Genomic DNA, 20,854 nt, shown 5'->3' on the forward strand with positions numbered 1-20,854 from the left:
TCTACACAGAAAATCCAGATGGAGTTCAGATTCCTCAAGATGGCGGACTCCTACTCTCTTAAGGAGAAAAAGGAAGAATTCTGCGTATGGTGAGAGCCCAACCACAACAATCTGATTGCTCAAATCTTACCACACACACAAATTTAAAACGCTACTCTTGTGGAAAGTTTTCTGGCAGTTTCTAGGCAGCATTTGGTTTGGACCGTGTCTTGTAAACAAACTATTCAAGCTGAGACCTGTCAGAGCTCACCACTGAAGTGTTCTTCCAGAGAATCCTGAAGGCTGGCCTGTGTCTTGCAGCAGGACTGGCTCACAGCCTCATGTCTCTTCATCAGCCCCGTCACCGCACTGCCCAGGCTCTCCAGCTCCACTGAATGGTACTTGCGGCACAAGCTATTGAGATTTTCTTGGGTGGCACTGATGTTGCTTTTCTGACTTTGAAGTTCTTTTTGTATTTCCTACAGAATAAAAATATGCCGTGAAGGATATTCATCACATTCAAGAGAAATATTCCATACACTCCACTCTGGAATGTTTTTTGGAAAGTGATGTTGTTGAAATCCACTCAATAATGTATATACTTTTGTCGGACTTTTTTTTTTTTTTTTGAGTATTTGTGATAGATCTGTGTTGATTCTTTCAGAATTTTGCCCAGTTCTCCTTGGGAACAACGGCAAACACTGTTGAGAGGTAGCTAGGATTGGGGTTATAGTTTAGGATTTCAAGCAAATTGAAAAGGTCTTTGTGGATTCCAGCCCAGGATCTTGGGTTTAGTTAGTGGATTAGAAGCTATTATATTAATGGAGTCACCCTCCTATGTTCACATCTTCCATGGGCTACTTGGGCTTTGTTTCAGGATCACAGGCCACATCAAAAGCACCAGTAGTTAATTTTAAAAGCGTACGTCCTTAGTCTCAAGTACAGTAAGAAAATATGCTAAAAGAGCACAGAACACATATGTTGTTTTCTCAACCAGTTTTTAAAAATATATCCCTCGGGGCTTCCCTGGTGGCGCAGTGGTTGAGAGTCTGCCTGCCGATGCAGGGGACACGGGTTTGTGCCCCGGTCTGGGAAGATCCCACGTGCTGCAGAGCGGCTGGGGCCCATGAGCCATGGCCGCTAAGCATGCGCGTCCGGAGCCTGTGCTCCGCAGCGGGAGAGGCCACAGCAGTGAGAGGCCCGCGTACTGGGAAAAAAAAAAAAAATATATATATATATATATATATATATATATATATATATATATATATCTCCCTCTCAGGATGAAAGCAGTCATGCTGACCAATAAAAGTAATTAAGTGATGAAAAACTACTAAGCATTCAATTTTGAAAATGTGTAGAAATTCAAACAGTTCTTCTATAGGCTCCCACCTTTTTATTAAAAAGAATCTTAACAAGTACAACCTGTAAGTAGGTCCTATAGCAATGCATGCTTTCTGTTTTTAGAATATTTGTCTTTGGTTTCTTACCACCTGCATGCAGTTCTCCATCTGTTATTTGCTTTGCTGTCTCCTATATCATGAATTAGTTGGTCTGGTGTTAACATGGGTAGTTGATAACAGAGGTTACATTTTTATTATAGTCACCGAAAAACAGGAGAATTAATATTAGTATTGAAATGTAAACACTTAGTGATAGTTTATGACTTACCTTCACTTTTTTCAGTCCTTCACAAGTCTCAGTTTGGGCACAGTTCATCAACGATTCTTCTAGTTTTGTCAGCCAGGTTGCAATGTCATTAATAAACTTCTCCACTTGTGCACTCTGAGAGGTGAACTCTTTCAAGGTTCCTTTTGCCTCTTCGGCAATTTCTTTGGCATGCTCCAGTTTCTGCCTTAAGTCGGCTTCTATAAACTAAAACATAAAGTAAGATTTCATTAAAATCTGTGAAGACCAGAGCACTCGTTCAGTAGGATTCGTTCACGTGCAGCTTAACTGTAAAAATCGCAGAAGCCTAACCATGGATGCTAATTCAACTTTTCTAAGAAGGAAAGTCAGTGGGTACAAGTTGCCAAATACCTTACGTAATGGGAAAATGGAAAGAGTGAGGATTACCGTTAACACTGGACTTTTTAAAGTGGAAGCTTTGACTGAGGTTCCAGGGAATCCACGAGATTCCATTTCCAAAGCAGAGCTCGACTCCCACGGAGTAACCAAGCTGGGGACCAAAAACCTGCTCTTCATTCTCCCGGGAAATATACACTTTTCGCCCTGAAGTAGTCGCTACTTTGGACAAGCACCACTTGGGGATTTTATAATGGAGAAACGTCATTTTTGTCTATTTAAAATATTCGGTGAGGCTAGTTCTTCTCTCCTCCCTGCATGATTGATTTTGGGAGGGCCCTGAACTTCTCTAGCCCCACGCATAATAATAAAAGGACTTATAATCCTGATCAACTGCAAAGCAGTTTCAATTCCTCAGTTAGAACATCTAGTCCCATTTAATAATCAAAACTTTGAACTGAAAGCTAAGACGTTTTTTCCTATCCTCAGCTCAGACCAGCTGCAAACAGGAAGCCTCCGGTGGAGAAAGAGGCCAAGTGCCTTTTTTGGTCTTTCTTCACATTCTTTCTACTCGCTGACTTTGTACATCTCTTTAACTCCTAGCTGTCGAGGCCTGTTCATCCCCCAGAAAGCCTTCTTAGGTACCCTGAGATGCACACAAGTAATGCTCTCCTCCTCCTTTCCTTTCATAATTCATTTCTGGGCCAGAGGTCACAGGCTGGCATTTCATCCCAGATGACTCTGCGATGCAGGCCACTCAAAACAATCATTTCTCCTTTGGCAAATACATCAGCCGTCAGCCAGCCTGTCTCTCACCCTAAGGTCTTACGTGGTGGGAGTTAGATACTAGACTCCTGTGTCTGCCAGCTGCAGGGGGCATATGCCATGCTCTCTAGACGGTACCGTCAAAATCCTTCTCATTTTGAGGTAAGATGCAGGCACCCCCATACTTCCTCCCTGAGTATAGGTAAGGGTGTGTGTGTAAGAGAGAAACCAGAGAACAACAGAAGCTCCCTCTCAAAACCCGGCCTCCACCTTCACTCTGGCAAGTCCAGCTGCTACCCGTTCATGCCCCTGATACGCACAAGCTCTCCTTTTCAGTTCTCTACATGATCAGCCTCCCTTTTGCCTATTCTTGCTTCAGGTGAAACTTCTAACCTTCTGGTACAAGTATATCAGCCACCAATGACACTAACTGAGGGATACACAGCCTTGGGTCAGAGGAAAAGTATAGGCGATCAAACAAAATTGACTTGTTAGCAAGAAACAGTAGATAAGGAAGAAACAGGAAGAGAGAAGATGAGGGCAGCAACAAATAGAGAGCTTAAAGTAATGAGTTAGAACCCTTGGCCCCAAGCCCGGGGCTGGCTGCTCCCAGGCTCCCTCACTGAAGCAGCCCGGTTTGCCTGGTCAGACCTGGCCTGCCTGGCCTGTCTCCTGGTGCCTGTGGACGTGCGCCATCTAAAGGGCCTTGAAGGGAGATGTGGGGTCGTGATCCCTCAAACGCCATTATTCAGTAAGTGGATTAGAAAAATGTCAATAAGAATATCAATATTCATACATGTGGTTTCTGTCTCTGTGTAGGCTTAAAATGGTCCAGGAGGCAAGTTGGATGCTACCACTTCCAAAATTTAGTAAGGAAAAAAGGAACTAATCTTACTATACTATTTGAGTTGGAAATATGCTATTAATACTAGCACAAGGAATTCTAAAAATGTTAATATTTTAACCCCCATATCTGATAACGTCTACGTGCTTGCTTGGAATTACAATGATAACAATAAGAATATACACGCACATATACATATACATGTACTTTGTAAATAAATACACAAAGTGTGTGTGTATATATATATGGACACATATATACACTTTTTTGAGAGTGTATAGTATATAGAGTTATTACAAACTTGTTGAGTGCTTACCTGAAGATCCGGTGGTGTTTCTGGATTTTTAGTTAATTCTTTAAGATCATTAACTTTGGAATGAAGTTCTTCTAATCTTAATGCTCTCTTTTTAACTTCAGACTGCAAAATAAAAGCCAAAGGGGAAAAACATAACTAATCAAAACAATGACATGTTATACTTGGCATTCAATAATTTCAAGCATTAACTCTGTCAAAAAGCCCCAACTTTAACCCAGGGTAAAAAAAATGAAACAAAACAAAAAACTAAAACCAAAACTCTGCTTCATTTTCTGAGGACTCTCATTATTTGTGAACGTGGAAAAATGTCACCATTAACTTTCACTGGGAATGTGAGGAAGTATGCAGAACTTTCTTTCTTCCCACCCTCTTTTATTGGGAAAAAATGCTCCTGGAAAAAATTAAACATTAACCGAAAGTCTTGAGTCAGCGGGGATTTTCAACAGACTAACTGTCGTTTATCTATTAGCATTAATATCATTGGCTACGATGGCAGCATTAAAGTCTTGAGAAAGCATTTCAAAACAAATACACAACAGGAGTGCCTCTTAATTACTGTAGACTATATGTAATATAGAAGAAATATTTCAAATAGAAATTTAAAGGGTGGTTAAATAGAAATCAGGTTAATTAGGAAATTGACATCTAACATTTTGACTTTTGTCTTCTTTTGTTGTCTGGTTTTTTTTTTTGGCACCAACACTAACACAAGAAGAAGAAAGAATAATCAAAGAATCATTATGGAACAAATTGGATGCTTGGAAACTTCATTAGTTATCTGGGCCCATGAAGGAACTTTTTTTTTTTTTACATCTTTATTGGAATACAATTGCTTTACAATGGTGTGTTAGTTGCTGCTGTATAACAAAGTGAATCTGCTACACATACCCCCATATCCCCTTCCTCTTGCGTCTCCCTCCCACCCTCCCTATCCCTCCCGTCTAGGTGGTTACAAAGCACTGAGCTGATCTCCCTGTGCCCTGCGGCTGCTCCAGGAAGGAACATTTTAATAAAGTTTCCCTCTCAACTTAAATGTGGTCTTTTGGTGCTTTGTAGACACTAACAAACCTCCTGATGCCTTCAATCTAGAAAGTGATTTACTTGCCCAGTAAGGATTAATGAATTGCCTGCCAGGCCCACTGGCCTTCCCCAGAAGCAGCCTGGGAAATTAAGGAATCACCCCTATGCACCTAAACTTCATTTCCTGCACTGCAGCAGCCACGACACTGTTGGGCACCAGGCTGAATCCAGCTCACTGATTTTACTAGCTGGTGCATCACAGAGCATAGCATAAAAACCCCATCTCTGTGAGTGACTGAACCTGGACATAATGAATGTGGCTGAGGCCCACTGGCTCCCTGGATCCCAGAGGTCAGTAGTAGGAGTATCCTCCAGGCTGGTTGAACAGCTGGCCCTGATCTGTAGCATTTACCACCATTTTTTTTTTTTTTTTTTGCGGTTCGCGGGCCTCTCACTGTTGTGGCCTCTCCCGTTACGGAGCACAGGCTCCGGACGCGCAGGCTCAGCAGCCATGGCTCACGGGCCCAGCCGCTCCGCGGCATGTGGGATCTTCCCAGACCGGGGCATGAGCCATGCCCCCTGCCTCGGCAGGCGGACTCTCAACCACTGCGCCACCAGGGAAGCCCCCATTTACCACCATTTTGAGCTACAGCTTGATGTCACAGAACATGGAGTTGGAAGCACCACACATGTGTACACGTTCTATAGTATTTCCATCATATGGATATAATAAGTGTCAATAACTCAAGAGCCAGATAACAGTAATGGTCAAATAATAATTAGGAAATGATAAGTTTGGGGAATTCATTACTTTCATTTTTAATACAACTTAATGGTACAGTTATTTACAATTTAATTTTTAATAATTTTTAATAATGGTTGTGTTTATCACTGGCTCACAAAATTCCTGAAAACGTAGTGACTTTTGTGAGCTGGTGCAAGCTGTACTCCAGTACACACCACTGTTTGAGCTGTTATGTTAATTTAACATCAAAGGTAACAACTAAAGAGACTGTGGGATCTCTCTCCTGACTGTACTTTTGGTCTGGATAATTCCCTCTACTTAGGTTTGCTCTTAGAAATAGGAACAACCTATAGAATGTTCTTTGGGTAAATACAGCTGATAACTTAGGCAATGCAGATGATTCAACAACATTTTATTCACACTGCAGTCATCTTTCATGTGTCTGTCACGTTCCATATGTGTGCCAGGCCCAGCCCTGGGCCCTGGAGCACAGAATGTGAACAGTCTCTTCCCTCACCAAGGGCACAGTCAGTCCCCTGCTTTGTGAAACAGGTTACCTCTGGTCACTCTATTTCCCCTTACCCTACTTCATTTTTCATCATAGCCCAATTACCGCTTGACATTTTACATATGATATATATTGTAATGTAAATAATGTAAATACCGTAAGGGTAGTGACTTTGTCTGTTTCACTATTAAATTCTCAGTGCCCAAAACAGTGCCTGCCACATTTTAGGTGCTCATTGGGAATCTGATGAACAGATGAATAAATGAATGCAAGAAATGGGAGTTTAAAAGAAGAATTTAAAATAAATTGGCCACTAGAACTTTAAAAGCCCACTTTCCATGGAAATCTGTGACCCTCCAATCTCCAGTTTTCTTCCACTTCTGCAAAGGCAGTGGAAGAATCCAGCACCTAACTTAAATGTTCAGGACCCGTGGTAAGTACTCAGCAAACATTTTGTTTGAATGGAGAAAAAATAGATACTAAATATCATTAGATTACAAACATTTTCGATTTGGTTTTCCGATAGGAAGGTGGCATAATCTCGAATGGAACAAATTGTAGATTTTATGAATCTTTACTTTTCTACTAATACTTTAAGAGCCCCAACTAAGAAATGATAAAAATGCAAAAAAGAAAACATCCCTCTTATCCATAGCTGAATCAACTTTCAAGTAAACAGCAAAAGACAGTAAAGAGTTTTATTACACTAATAATGTGTCTTGAAAGGAAGAATGAACTTTACTTTTTTTTTTCCAGTGGTTTGTTTTCCTTCTTTCTTTTTTTTAAATTGGAGTATAGTTGATTTACAACATTGTGTTAGTTTCAAGTGCACAGCAAAGTGATTCAGTTATACACAAATATCTATTTTTTCCAGATTCTTTTCCCTTATAGGTCATTACAAAATATTGAGTATAGTATGTGTCTTGAAAGGAAGAATGAGCTTTAAAAAAAAAAGACACAATTTTTTATACGCTGGTCAATGATGTACCACAAGCTCACATATGAAGGTAAAGGCATTTTACCTCAAATTCTTTCAGGAATTCTTCTGCTTTGAGGCTGTTATTCAGGTTGCTGACGCTTTTGGTCAGCTGTGGGACAGAACTGTTTGTCCACCCGTCGATCTCATCTTTACTTGTAAGTACATCATCCCAAATGGACAGGCCTACTCTCAGCCTGTCCATGTTTTCCTCAATTTTCTCTGATATCTGGGATAGAAAAGAGAGGCCACATGATTAAATCTGAGGCTTTCAGAGGCTCTTTGGCCACCGAAGTATTAAATATGTCAATGCTTCCTTCATATTCTGACTGGAAAACAAAGTTTTACAAAAATTATTATAATCGAATTAGCGCTCCTGGCTCAAGTAAATGCTAACCATTACATAAAGTATTTCTGTCATTAGGAGGGTTGATTGAATTTTGATTTTCATCTGTAAGTTGGAAAACAATAACAGGTCTGTTGCAGTCTGCTATAATATAACTCACTCTAAGGTTTAATTTTACGGGATAGGAGTCCAGCTAGGGCAGTACTGTATATATTTTTGAAAATGACACAATAAGCCCTTTTATTTGTAATGCTGAGATATAAAAATGTGCATAATTAGACTTGGACATATTTATAGAATAAGTAAATGCACAGGAGAACAAGCTACTCTGCATGTTTAAAGTATTATCAGTATTACTGTTTAACAATCTTCCCATAATAAGAATACCATTTTAAAAGTGGAGGCAGATAAGGTTCTCTGAAGTCCCCAAATTATTTGATTATAATATGCAACCATCAATATCTAACTTCAGTAATTTAGCTTAAGTAAGGGAATCCACTGTAGGTTAAACTTCTGAACCTAAATATTGATAATAGGGGAGCGACAGAATCACAGGAATTATGAGCTGGAAAACAATGTAAAATATGTATGGATTGAGATGTACAGTTCCAGAGAGATCGAGTGACCTGTCGTATGGGCACATAGCTAGCAAATGACAGAGCAAGAACTAAAAGCCAAGGACGTAAACTACAAGTCCAGTGCTTTTCAATGCACAATTACAGTCTTATTACTTTAAATTGTTATCCATTATTGTTTAATATTCTGGAAGATGTCTATAAATTATTCTTCTATTTTATCCACGATCCCAAGGTTTAGAAAAGAAAAACATTTAGAGTTATAAATATGTAAGGATTGAAGCTATCAAATGAAATTCTAGAAAATCTGCCAATTTACCAAAATAAAGCAAATAATTTTAAACTATTTCTAAATTGTATGTGAACACTATTTTTTTTAGAGTATCATTTTGAATTTAGCATTAAAAGTTAAAAAAGGAAGTCACATTCCTGAATAATTCTTGCCCAAAAATGTGACTGAGAAATGTGAATATATAAACTATTCATAGAATCCCAGGTGGTGAGCTTACATCCAGCCATTTGTCCACAGTGCTTTCCATGTCTGTTTTTACCAAGACGAAATCACCGCTGTGAATTTTTTTCAGCTCAGACGACAACTGTTTTCCTTTATTGGTAAAATCATCCAATTCCTTCTGTTTATGACACATTTCCTGCTGGGCAGTTGCATGCTATGGACATAAATGTTTCCTTAATTAATAGAACAACCAGAGATATGTCAAGAATTTATAACCCTTTGCCTCTAAGAAATTTAATTCATGGTTGACCTTATGCAGAAACCACTGGTAATAATGAGCTATACAGATATATAGATATATATAATTTTCTCGAATTGCTAGAATCCCAGAATATAAGTATTCCTAAAAAAAAAAGTTGAGCTTGTCAGCATGAATTACCTATATCTACATATACTGACAAGAGTTTTATAGGGAATGCATTATGCATAAAAACAAATCTACTAACAAAGTCTAATAAAATAAATACGTCTTCAATTATTACCTTTGCTAAAGCCCACTTAAGGTCCTCCTGATCTTTCACAGTAGTTCTGGTTACAATCACATTGCTGGCATTTTCTAGGACTTTGGTTACAGCTGACTTCAAATTCTGATACTCTCTCATTAAGTCAATAAGTCCACAGCATAGACCCTGGCTGTAATGATTAAGAAAATACATCATTTATTGCCACATATCAGGATAGGGAAGAGTTCCCCCACGATCGGACTTGATATATAACTACATAAGTGTACTCTGATAAATGCTGAAATCAAGGGAAAACCTATTTCCACCTATTGATGTCAAAAGCATTCTGGCCAATCTGACTTAATCCTAATGTCCAAAGTGTTCTCCATGAATGAAGAATCCACCTAGTCATTAAAACAAAATCTGTTAAATTTTTAAAAAAATTATCTGTGATTTAATTACTTCACAGTATGTGAGTTGAGGGGAAGGAAACCCACTCCTCCCAAAAAAAACCCAAAAACCAAAACAAACAAAAACTACTGCTCAATAATTAAAGTACAGGGACTTCCCTGGTGGTGCAGTGGTTAAGAATCCGCCTGCCAATGCAGGGGACACGGGTTCGAGCCCTGGTCCAGGAAGAGCCCACATGCTACGGAATAACTAAGCCCACAAGCCACAACTACTGAGCCCATGTGCCACGACTACTGAAGCCCACGTGCCTCAACTACTGAAGTCCATGCGCCTAGAGCCTGTGCTCCGCAACAGGAAAAGCCACTGCAGTGAGAAGCCCGCGCACCACAGAGAAGAATAGCCCCTGCTCACCGCAACTAGAGAAAGCCCACGCACAGCAACAAAGACCCAAAGCAGCCAAAAATAAATAAATTTATTTTTTAAAAAAATTAAAGTACATATGAGATTTTCTTTTCCATTTTAAGAACACAAATTTTCATTAAATATGAATCCCCCAAGAATTGTCAAAATATAAGAGAGTTTTTGTTCATAAGAGTAAAATGCCTTTGAGCAAACAATTCTTCATCCAGGAATTTTTCAAAAGAAAGAGGTGTGCACTAAGATTTGGGTAAAATTATATCCTTCACACCATTATTTGTAATAGGAGAAAACTTAGAAATAACCCAAATGTTAAAAATAGGCCACTAAGTGAATAAATTGTGATACATTCTTATGATTGAATACTGTGCAACCTATAACAAATCACAATTTAGGAGAATATTTAATAACATGGAATGGAGTTTTTGCAATATGGTTACATTTTTAAAAGCCTATATTAATAGTCTACAGTATATAATATGTATATACAGTGTATATACATCGTATACATGTATACATAAAAAATTAAATATGCATGTTACAGATGCTCATGTATACATAAAATGCTTATGTTATAGGATGCTTATGTATACATAAAAATTAAATATGAATGTTACAGATGCTTTATTTGTAGTCGGCCAAACTGGAAAGATCTCAAATATCCATTAGTTGGCGAATGGATCAACTGTGGTACACCTAGTAAACGGAATGTCATTCAGCTATAAAACTAGATTGGACTCTGTGGATACACATCACAGTGTGCATTGAGCTAAGTAAAAGAAGGTTTTTAACCAAGTGCAGTAAAAACTTACGTATACACCAAAAAATGAACATGAGTGTTTAGATATGCTTTATTTACAATTGTCCAGACCGAAAAGAATCCATTTATGTGTGATTCTGAAAGATGATACTACAGAGACAGAAAAATGATCAACGGATGCCAGGGATTGGGAGTGAGGGGAGGGATTGATGACAATGAGACATAAGGGAATTTTTTCAGGTGGTAGAACTGTTACTGTGAAATTTGATAGTTGTGATATTTACACAACTGCATGAGTTTCTTAAACTTCTACAGTTTAAGGGTATACACTTAAAAGGATGAATTTTACCATATGTAAAACACACCTCAATTACAAACAAATACAACAAAATGAAAAAGAAAATCAGGGGTTAAGACTCTCCTGGTGGCACTTTGTAACTGTTGACAACTCTGGATTTTAAGCATCAAATTTTGTATGTAATTGTTATCTCAAGACAACTTCCTCAACAAAGTTCTGTAGGACTAAATTTTTAATGTTACTAAACAGACACAGAATACCTAAGTTGGCAAAAGATATTAAACTCCTGATCACACCAACGCAAATCAACAGGCAATGGCCCAATGTCATAAATTAAGTAGAAAGTTAAAAACAAAAACTGAGAAGTTTTTTACTTACTTTTCATGAATTAGTTTTTTGGTGTCATCCCAGGTAACCTCTAAGCGGTTTATCTCCCTGTCGACTTCAGGTGCAAAGACTACATCTTTCTGAGCAATTTGCTTAGCTTTGTCTTTCAGCCAACATAGTTCATGCTCATGAGAATTCAATTCATCTTCTAACTGATTGAAAACTCTCAACCTGCAAATTAAAATGTTATTTTATCATTAATTTACTAAAGGTAGTGAACTAGTATTTCCTTTCCATAAAGCATGCATATTGGTAGCTAGAAAAGCTTTTAACAGAGCAATTCATGTATATCAATGGATAAAGATGTTTTTAAAGTTACCTTTGCATAATTCAGACTGTACCTTAAAAACATTTTAAGTCATTCTTACTATTCACCTTCAAACTGCTATTAAGTTTGTATTCTCTTTCTATTTTGCTTTGGTGGTATAAGAATTTTGACTAGGGCCAACATTGGAGGTAAAGTAGGTGAGTACTTATTGAAAGGTCATTGGTAAGAAATTCTTCTGGGGACTTCCCTGCTGGCGCAGTGGTTAAGAATCTGCCTGCCAATGCAGGGGACACGGGTTCAAGCCCTGGTCTGGGAAGATCCCACATGCCACAGAGCAACTAAGCCTGTGCACTACAACTACTGAGCCTGTGCTCTAGAGCCCGCGAACCACAACTACTGAGCCCGCGCGCCACAACTACTGAAGCCTGCATGCCTAGAAGGCTCCGCAATGAGAAGCCACCGCAATGAGAAGCCCGTGCACCACCACGAAGAGGAGCCCCCGCTCCCCGAAACCAGAGAAAGCCCACGCACAGCAACGAAGACCCAACACAGCCAAAAATAAAAAGAAATAAAAAAGAAATAAAAAAAAAGAAATTCTTCTGTGCCATGAAGTTCGACTCATATTAATAGTAATATTTAAAAATAAAACTTTACCTACTTTTTGAAAAGATTACCACTAGAAAATGATCATGGGTTTTTTTGGTCCTTAATATATTAATATTTGAGTATTTGTAAAAAAAGTGGTCACAGAGAGGCAGCCACTGACTCTTGTAGTTCTTGCATTCTGGTATAGTGCTGACTATATGCATTATCCCATTTAATTCCCAAAGCAAAGCGGCTAGGAGCAGGCATGATCAAAATAGCTCCATTTTATAAGAAGAGAGGTGATTTGCTCAAGGTCACCCAGTAACACATGAGTATGGTATGACTGGGATTTAATGATCAATAGATTCCAAGCAACATTTTCCGTAGCCTCTGCGCAACCTTGGTGAGTTCAGCGTTGTGGGTACTGACGTGGCTCTCGAGCCCAACCCAGGCCTCCTCCAGCAATTTTAGGATCTCCTGGTCTGCTGGAACCGAGCCTGCGAGGAAGGGCCGTGCAGCACCAACCCTACCGCTCATTTCCTGGCTGAGCCATTTGCTCCTTTGCCACACTTCGCTCGTCCTTCTACCCTTACTCTGGAGGCCCTTTTTCCTTCCCAAATTTTATTCCCTTTTGTAAATTTATTGCTAAGCTAGTCAGATAGCTTATTGCCCATGAGGCAGATAACCTCAGGAGTCATTATCACCTAACCAAAGCCTTAGCTTGATGTTTGATTCTGGTTAAAAGGAAGCAAATGGCAATGACTGTGGCAGGGTCAATATAATCTTTATCAATTACGGGCACCTTAGCATGAATGCATTTCTGCTGTTTCTTTGCCCCCTGAAAAATGCAAGAGAAAGCAATGCTGAGAAGATGAGTGGGGAGAAGTTCTACTGAGAAGGAAAAAGAAGGTTGAAAAGACCGCTATAGTAAAAAATTACTTCTCAAATTTACTGCGGAAACATAACTTTGACCCCCTAGCTTCTCTGTTAATCTCACCTGACAAAACCCCGACTTTGCTTAAACCCACTTCTCTGCATGCTCCACACCTCTAAGCAAACAGGTAAAAGTAGTGGGGGAGAACCGCTTTGCCAGGCTGTTTGGTTCCCCTTCAAGTGAATGAATACAAATCTCAAATGGCAGCTTATCACTTACCAAGCACAAGAGGCTTCATCCCCATTTTTCCCTACGTTTTCTCCCCACAACTTCCTGTCACTCACTCTCAACTAAGGACCTCACTCCAGTCCTTTCTGAGAGGCTAGAAGCCACCGGGAAAAATTACCTCATATTTTACCACCAGAAATACAAATCCACTTCACTTTCTTTCTCCTCTGCCTTTCATTCTTGTTACAGAAGACGAGTCCCTTCTTCTATCAGTTAAAAACTGCTTAAAAATAGATGATATGATCAATATACTCTATGGTAAATAAGAGTGGCTTATATATACCTCTTAGGAAAGTCCTTAAGGAAAACAAGGAAATTTTAGTACTTCTTAAGTGCTAAAATAGTCACTAATTTTATCCTCAAAGTATTTTTTTTTTGGCCACGAGGCATGCGGGATCTCAGTTCCCCGACCAGGGATCGAACCCGTGCCCCTGCAGTGGAAGTACAGAGTCCTAATCGCTGGACCGCCAGGGAAGTCCCCTCAAAATATTTTTAAAATAAGTAGCTAAATCTGGTACTATTATAGTTTTGCACAAGAGTTCATTCCAGACCAAATAAAAAGTACACGAGACAACCAGCTTCCACGCAGTTTCCATTCACCTCTGTTGAAGCGCTTGGCGGGTTAGTTCTTTCAGCTGCTCTCTGTCAGTCCTTTCTTCGATGTCCTCAATGCTTTTCAGCAACTCCTCTTTCTGCTCTTGGAAGGCTTTCTTCAATACTGCCAGGGCGTCTGCCTCACTCTGCTTGGTTCCCAGAAGGTTCTGGATCCTCTCTAATTCAAAGCAGAGATGATCAGCCGTAGTTCTGCAGGAAGTCCTCTGCTCAGAACTTCCACTTTTGAGATGGTATTGGGCTTTGGTAAGAAGGCCATCAAGACTGACGGCAGCAGCTTCTAATGCTTTCACATCTCGGATAGCATCCTTGAGGTCCCTTTCTAATAAGTCAGACTGTTTCTTATTCATACTGTGGGTTGCTTCCACCGTTTGCCTCAGCCGGTGGAGAACCTCTGACAGAGAGGCATGGCCCTGCAGGAATTCTGCCAAGTGGGAGAGGGCAAGCTCCCGCCTCTCCACGACCTGGCTGGCCTCCTCAAACAGCTGGTAGCAGTCCTCCGCTTTCCCCTGGAGGAGGTGAAGGTCCTCAGCGCGGCCCAGAGCACCCAGCTTCGCTAGGTGACCCTGCAGACTCTGCAATTCTCCCTTTTTGCTCTCTACTTCTGCTGCATGGTCCTGGAAGAGGAGAGAGTTAGTTATTGACTCCCCAGATACACTGTTTTACCGACACAGATATCGTCGGGATTTGTGATGTCAAGATACATTTTAAATGCAATGGACGGCATAAAGGTCAACTATGGCAAACCCTGTAGAAACAGTTTTTAAATTTCTTTTGTTTTGCTTTATCTACATATTTCACGTAAAGCATAACTCTCATTTGGAACTAATTCATTCCATGGAAAATAATTTCTTTGTGGATAGAAATAGTTAAAAGAAATTATAGATATATATAATTATATACATATGTGTGTGTATACATACATTATACATATATGTATATATCTTTTAAAATCTTCCAAATATTTGATTTATTTTAACTATACATACGCCTACAATATAACTAAAATATATATAGAATTAGTTCTATTTTAGAATTAATTTTAATTTAGAATTATTAATATATGGAATTAGCTCTATTATATATAAGGCATGTTAAATATTTACATTGTAAATATTATAGTAATATATTTATATACAAATTATAGTAGTTATATATTAGAGCTAAGCTCTATTATATATAATACATATATTTAAATTTTACATATTATAATAATTTATTTATATACAAATTACAATATTTATGTATATATTAGAGCTAATTTTAACAGTTTGTAGGGAAGGAGTGTAAGCAACAGATGAACATTAACACCTGTTCAGAGGTAGTGAATAAGGCAGGTAGAAACCTGCACAAGTTTTAGCTGCCTTCTTTTTAAACAGATGTAGATTAACCAGGGTGAGCCTGTTGTATAGGAAATTCGGCTAGCTGTCAATAAATCTGGCTTAAAATCCAGCAGAGATTTGCCAACGATCTCAGCATGGTTCCCATTAAAGACAAATCATCATCTGTCTTGATCTTGACCACAGTGGCCTAAATCTTCTCCTCAGCTTGACTCCTAAACTTTTGAGGGCTTCTTTGAGCATTTACGTTAGAAAATTTACAAATCCACTGTCTGCTCCTTTGCGGTGTGAAGTTTTTTAAAACCTCTGTCCAGCTTTACAACTCAGAATATCTTTCTCAAGGACGGGGGAGCCATCCCTTTGAAATGTAAGTCATTAAGTAAGACAGCATCCCTGACTCCTAACAGGAATATATGAGGAAGTACTTTTCCTTTGGGTAAAACTAATTAGCAAACCCAGCGCAGAGTCAGCACTCAATAAATATTAAGTGTTTCATTAGTAAATATTGTTATAAGCTTACTACGTAGCTTATCTCCGACTATCCCAATGCTTGATGGTCAGTATCTGATTTTTTAAATGTTTTATTTTTTGATGCCTGGATAGATATTATGTATAAATTATAAATAAGGAAAATAAATCGTAAATTTTAAATAACTTTCAGGCTAAAGAGTAATTCAGAAAAACTCTACCATTAAAGCATTGGAATTCAGTAGGAGTTTTCAGCATTGGAACAAAGCAAACGAAGCTAAAAAAAGGAACGTTCTTATCACTTCACCCTACAAATCATTTGCTCCCCTTTGAAAGAACAGGGTCTTAAGGTGGTTGCCTGTTTTATCTGAAGTAGCTTTATCTGTTTGTCTGTATAACACATTGCCTGGACCCATATGCTCAATTATTTAAACATTTGCATATTAATAAGAAGTTAAATTGCTGTCAAGTGTTTTTTTTTAATGTCGCATCCCTTTATAATTCAAGAGCTCTCTCTTACAAATAAATTCTTCAGTCTTAAAAGAATGCACTTCACCTTGTGTCGGGTACGAGCCGCTTGATGGTCCATTATGCTTATCTCAGAAGTCATCTGTAATTCACTGAGGAACAGCTTAATCCAGACAGAAAAGGAAAGCAGCAGTTCATCAAATTGCTGGTGTTCAGCGACCACAGACTGAAGAAAGTTAATCCTATGTACAGAAAGGTGTTGAAGTTAAAATGCCCCACAGCTGGACAGAATGATGATACGTTTTTTGGAATAAGCTTAACCAAGGGCAAAAGCAGTGTTGTCATACACGGACAGACCAGAACTCTTGATGTTTTCTACTTCTCAAACCCCGTTTCTCTCCCACTTTTCCTGTCTCAGTTAATGTGACCACCATCCACCCAGATGGTCCTACGCGTCACCCTTCGTCCCTCCATTTCTTTACCACCACATCTGCTCTGCGCTGATCCTGTGAGCGCCCCCATCACGGTACGTTCTGTGCTCTTCTCTCCGCTTCTACATTCTGGTCTAACTCTCTTCATCTGTCGCCTTGCCTCCAACTGCTGCCACACTGGCCTCCTTCCTGCCACCGTGGCCTCCCTTCAATCCACGTTGTAGGTAAAAGCCATCAATGACCTTAATGTAATCAGAACGTTCTCTGCCAAGCTTAGACACGGGGGCAATTTCCTGTTGCACATAGGAAGGCAAAACTCCAAAACTCCTACTGTGGCCTACGAAGGATCCCACGTAATCAACTCCTGCGCCCCCATCTGATACAGCGAGGCCTCACACTGCCCCCATCTCTGTTTCCCCAATATCCCAGCTCACTACTGTCTTAGAGACTTTTGGCTCCCCCTGCCTGTATCCTTTGCCCCCAAAGTACCATGAATCTGCTTCCTACACAGCATCTGGATCTTAATAGATGTCACGTCCCCTGAGATGTGGCTTGGCCACCCAATCTACGGTCCCTGACATATAACCCCATTTTGTTGTTTTCATATTACTGAACACCACCGGAAACAGTCTTGTTCATTCATTTGATTAATGATACATTTATCCTCTTCCTCACTGAATAAGAGATTGGACTTTACTTGCTTTGCTTACTGCTATATCCTTAGTACCAAGAAAGGTGCCTGGGATAGGGTCAGGGATCAATCACTGCTTGTGTAATAAATTAGATGGATAAACAATAGGTGATCTGAGGTCAGAGTCCAAAGCTGGCATTAAGAATAATACCTTAATCAAATATTAGTATTTGTTACAATGGCTCATATCCAAAGTTCAACTTTTTAAATAGACTTTCATGTTTTAATCCTTACAAAACCTTCTACACATTATCTTTACAAGCATATACTATATTTTTAATGCTTTTATACATTTGTATCATTTTAAAACCCTTTACTTTCCCTCTGGGAGACAGGCAGAAGGCAGATCCTCCTCTATTTTACAAAAAATTACTCATCTTTCAAGAGTTTGGCACCAAAACCTTTTGTCAGCCTTTCATGAACCCATTCAAATGTCCTTTCTTTTTGTTCCCATAATATCCTGTGCTCACCTCTCATTGGATTTCTTATTATTCCCATGCTGATCTCTAAAACAGTCGAGGTCAGGTTTTATTTATTTTTACGGTTTCAATTTCTGATATGGTGCCTTGTACTCAACAGGTACCCAATAAACATTTGCTAATTGAATGAATGAATGAATAGACAATGGAACAAATACAAGTTCCACGGAGGTGAAGAGCAGAACTCTGTTTACTGTTGCTATAACCCCAGCACTCAGAAGAGTGCAATACTCATTGTAAAAACTCAGTAAATATTTGCTGAATAAATAAATTAAAAATTGACTAGAAAGGTTAAATGCCTTATTCAAGATTACATGGGCAATCAATACCAATTTAAGTCAAAAATTTGTTTTCTGGCATCTTAGAAAGGAATAAATGTCAATTGTTAATCATCTAGTCAATTAACATTTAATCCATTTTTGTCTCCTTTTAATATAATAATAATTTCCCTGCTCTCTACAAAGATCTATATAGAAATGAAATGGGAAAAAAAACACATATCCTCTGTTGAGAAATAACATGTGAGGCAAAATTTTAATTACCTTTTTTCTCCTGTACATAAACAGCTTGGGCAATAATAATACAAACCCAAGTAATCCTCTGCTCTTCAATATTATTCAGCTAATTTGATCATCTGCCCGGATTGCAAGACTAAAATTTTGAATTGCGGTTCATTAGAAATACTAATTATGAAGCACTTTGATTTTTAAAATGACGAATAAAGTAGTTTTCTTCCCTTCTATAATTATGCCCTGAATAATTGGGTTAAATAAAGTAAACAAAGCTAGGCTTTCTTAATTTATATGCTCACCATTGAAAATAATGAACAATACTAGAAGCTTTTTTTGAAACCAAACCTTTTGCTAATTATCTGAGGCAGGTCTCTCCATCTCTCATCCAGGTGCTCCAAATGTAGTTTCATCATTTTCACATCATCTTGGGAGGCCACTGAGAACAGGGATTCCTTTAGCTGCAATAGGTTGCTGTAGTTTGAGGCCTGGGATACAATTTCATTTTGCAGCCCCTGAGAAAAAACAGAATGGATTACAGATCTCATCCCAATGAGACTGACCAGGAAGGACCATGTGACACAGGTGGTTGCTATCCAAAGGCTTTGTGTTCTTGCAAAACGGAGGTCATTGGAACCAGGCTAAAAAGGGTTTTTATCCCTTGGTCTAGAAATGGATCCACTTAACCTCTAATGCAACATTAAAAATGCTGCTGAAACCTGAATTAGCTTCCCAGTGCCTGGGTTATATTAAGTTAGGCAAATTTAGGAGCTGTAGAATTTCTTTCAGAATAAAGAAACTGAGTAGGTGAAAAGAATCAAAGAAAAACTGTTGCTGAAGAAAAACAAAGCATATCTAACAATGACAGAGGTACAATGCTAGGTACTGGGAACACAGTGTGTCTCTCTGTTTAGAGACTACATTAGGCCAAACCAGGGAACTTAAAGGGTCTTCATTTTACTTTCGTGCAACAGAACTACTCATTTTTAAATCAGGCAATGACCCTCTTAGGTGATGTGAGTGGTGCATAAAAGCTGTGGTCCCTACCTAATAAGAGATAAAAGGTAAGCACTATATAGACAGCTGTAGCCCGGCACATAGTTGATGCTTGTCAAAATGTTTTCTTTCCCCTCCCTAGTGAGGCCACATGTGTGATACAAGCAAAATCGCTACAGGTATCAGAGGGAGGAGTACACAGCCTATGGACAACAGGAAAGACCTCAAAGGAGAGCCAGGACTTACGCTGAGCTGGAGGAAGACACAGGCCAGGAGGTGGGAATGTACAAGGAACGTTCAGACCATGGGAGGGAGGCAGCTTGGCTGACACAGTGCCTGGATGGGGGCCAATCTTGGTCCTCTAATTTGTATAGCACTGTTTTCCACACAGAGACACGTAGGAATACAGTTGTATTTTGTTTATTTATTTATTTACTGATTTACTTATTTATTTATGGCTGCTTTGAGTCTTTGTTGCTGCGCGCGGGCTTTCTCTAGTTGCGGAGAGCGGGGGCTACCCTTCGTTGCAGTGCGCGGGCTTCTCATCGCCGTGGCTTCTCTTGTTGCAGAGCATGGGCTCTAGGTACGCGAGCTTCCACAGTTGTGGCTCACGGGCTCTAGAGCACAGGCTCAGTAGTTGTGGCACACGGGCTTAGTTGCTCCGCGGCATGTGGGATCTTCCTGGACCAGGGCTCGAACCCGTCTCCCCTGCATTGGCAGGCGGATTCTTAACCACTGCGCCACCAGGGAAGTCCAGGAATACAGTTTTATATGGGCAGATATCTTTGTATCATTTTTAAGAAAAGGAGCTATGACTTCCCTTCTTAGAACAGCCCACAATGCATTTATAAGAAGATAAACACTGGATTGTGGACTGAGGGTTGCCCTTTATCCTCAGGCAGGACAGTCACTGGAGGTTTCTGAGCAGGGACTTTTTGGGAGATTAATGCAGAACATTGGTGTTTGATAAACTAGAAAGGCAGGAGAACCAAGAGTGTGAGAAACCCTCAAAGTCAAGGTAGGAGAACATCTGAAGATGGGGGGATAGGATCAGATGCTACAGACATGCTCTGATGGAGTTTTTAGAGAAGCAATTATGAAAACTAAAAGAACTAGTTTCCTCTTAAACATTTTGTAAAAGGTAATGGGAGAAAGTTGGGGTGTAAATCTGTTACACAATAAATATCTTTTGTGAAGCAATATTGCCTGTTGAATTTTCTGGCACAGATAGCATCGCTTAAAGCAAGTCATTAATCTCCAGAAATCAGTAACATTGTCTGTAGTTTCAGTAATACTTAAAGATTATTTTAAGTATAAAATGTTGGCTTCTTCAAGAATGTAATAAGCTAGTATTCTTTGTCTTTCTATCTTCTGCATTTGTGTTTATTCATTTTATGGTGTCTTGTTTGAAAATAATCATTGCTGTGACTTTTTTATTACCCCAAATTCATACAAATGCAAAAGTAGAAGGAATACAGCTATTACCCAACTTCAAAAATTATTCACTGATGGTCAA

The 20,854-nt window shown here is 39.2% G+C and overlaps 1 protein-coding gene across 16 annotated transcripts in view; it reads right to left on the reverse strand.

Annotated features, from left to right (window-relative positions):
• Positions 1-20,854, reverse strand: part of SYNE1 (spectrin repeat containing nuclear envelope protein 1) — a 465,530-nt gene that overhangs the window by 256,023 nt on the left and 188,653 nt on the right. For 15 of the 16 annotated variants that reach the window (XM_079939340.1, XM_079939347.1, XM_079939346.1 and 12 more), the window contains 10 exons: positions 18,691-18,857; positions 16,321-16,474; positions 13,945-14,573; positions 11,321-11,500; positions 9,096-9,246; positions 8,609-8,767; positions 7,225-7,407; positions 3,930-4,031; positions 1,651-1,854; positions 251-458 (listed from right to left, as the gene is read on the reverse strand). In XM_079939340.1, coding sequence (XP_079795466.1) covers positions 251-458; positions 1,651-1,854; positions 3,930-4,031; positions 7,225-7,407; positions 8,609-8,767; positions 9,096-9,246; positions 11,321-11,500; positions 13,945-14,573; positions 16,321-16,474; positions 18,691-18,857 — 2,137 coding nt within the window. Of the gene's footprint in view, positions 1-250; positions 459-1,650; positions 1,855-2,055; positions 2,181-3,929; positions 4,032-7,224; positions 7,408-8,608; positions 8,768-9,095; positions 9,247-11,320; positions 11,501-13,944; positions 14,574-16,320; positions 16,475-18,690; positions 18,858-20,854 lie in introns of those variants that run through there. The other variant, XM_079939336.1, reaches the window with a different exon arrangement.

Source organism: Stenella coeruleoalba, assembly GCF_951394435.1.
Source record: "Stenella coeruleoalba genome assembly, chromosome: 12".
NCBI lineage: Eukaryota > Metazoa > Chordata > Mammalia > Artiodactyla > Delphinidae > Stenella > Stenella coeruleoalba.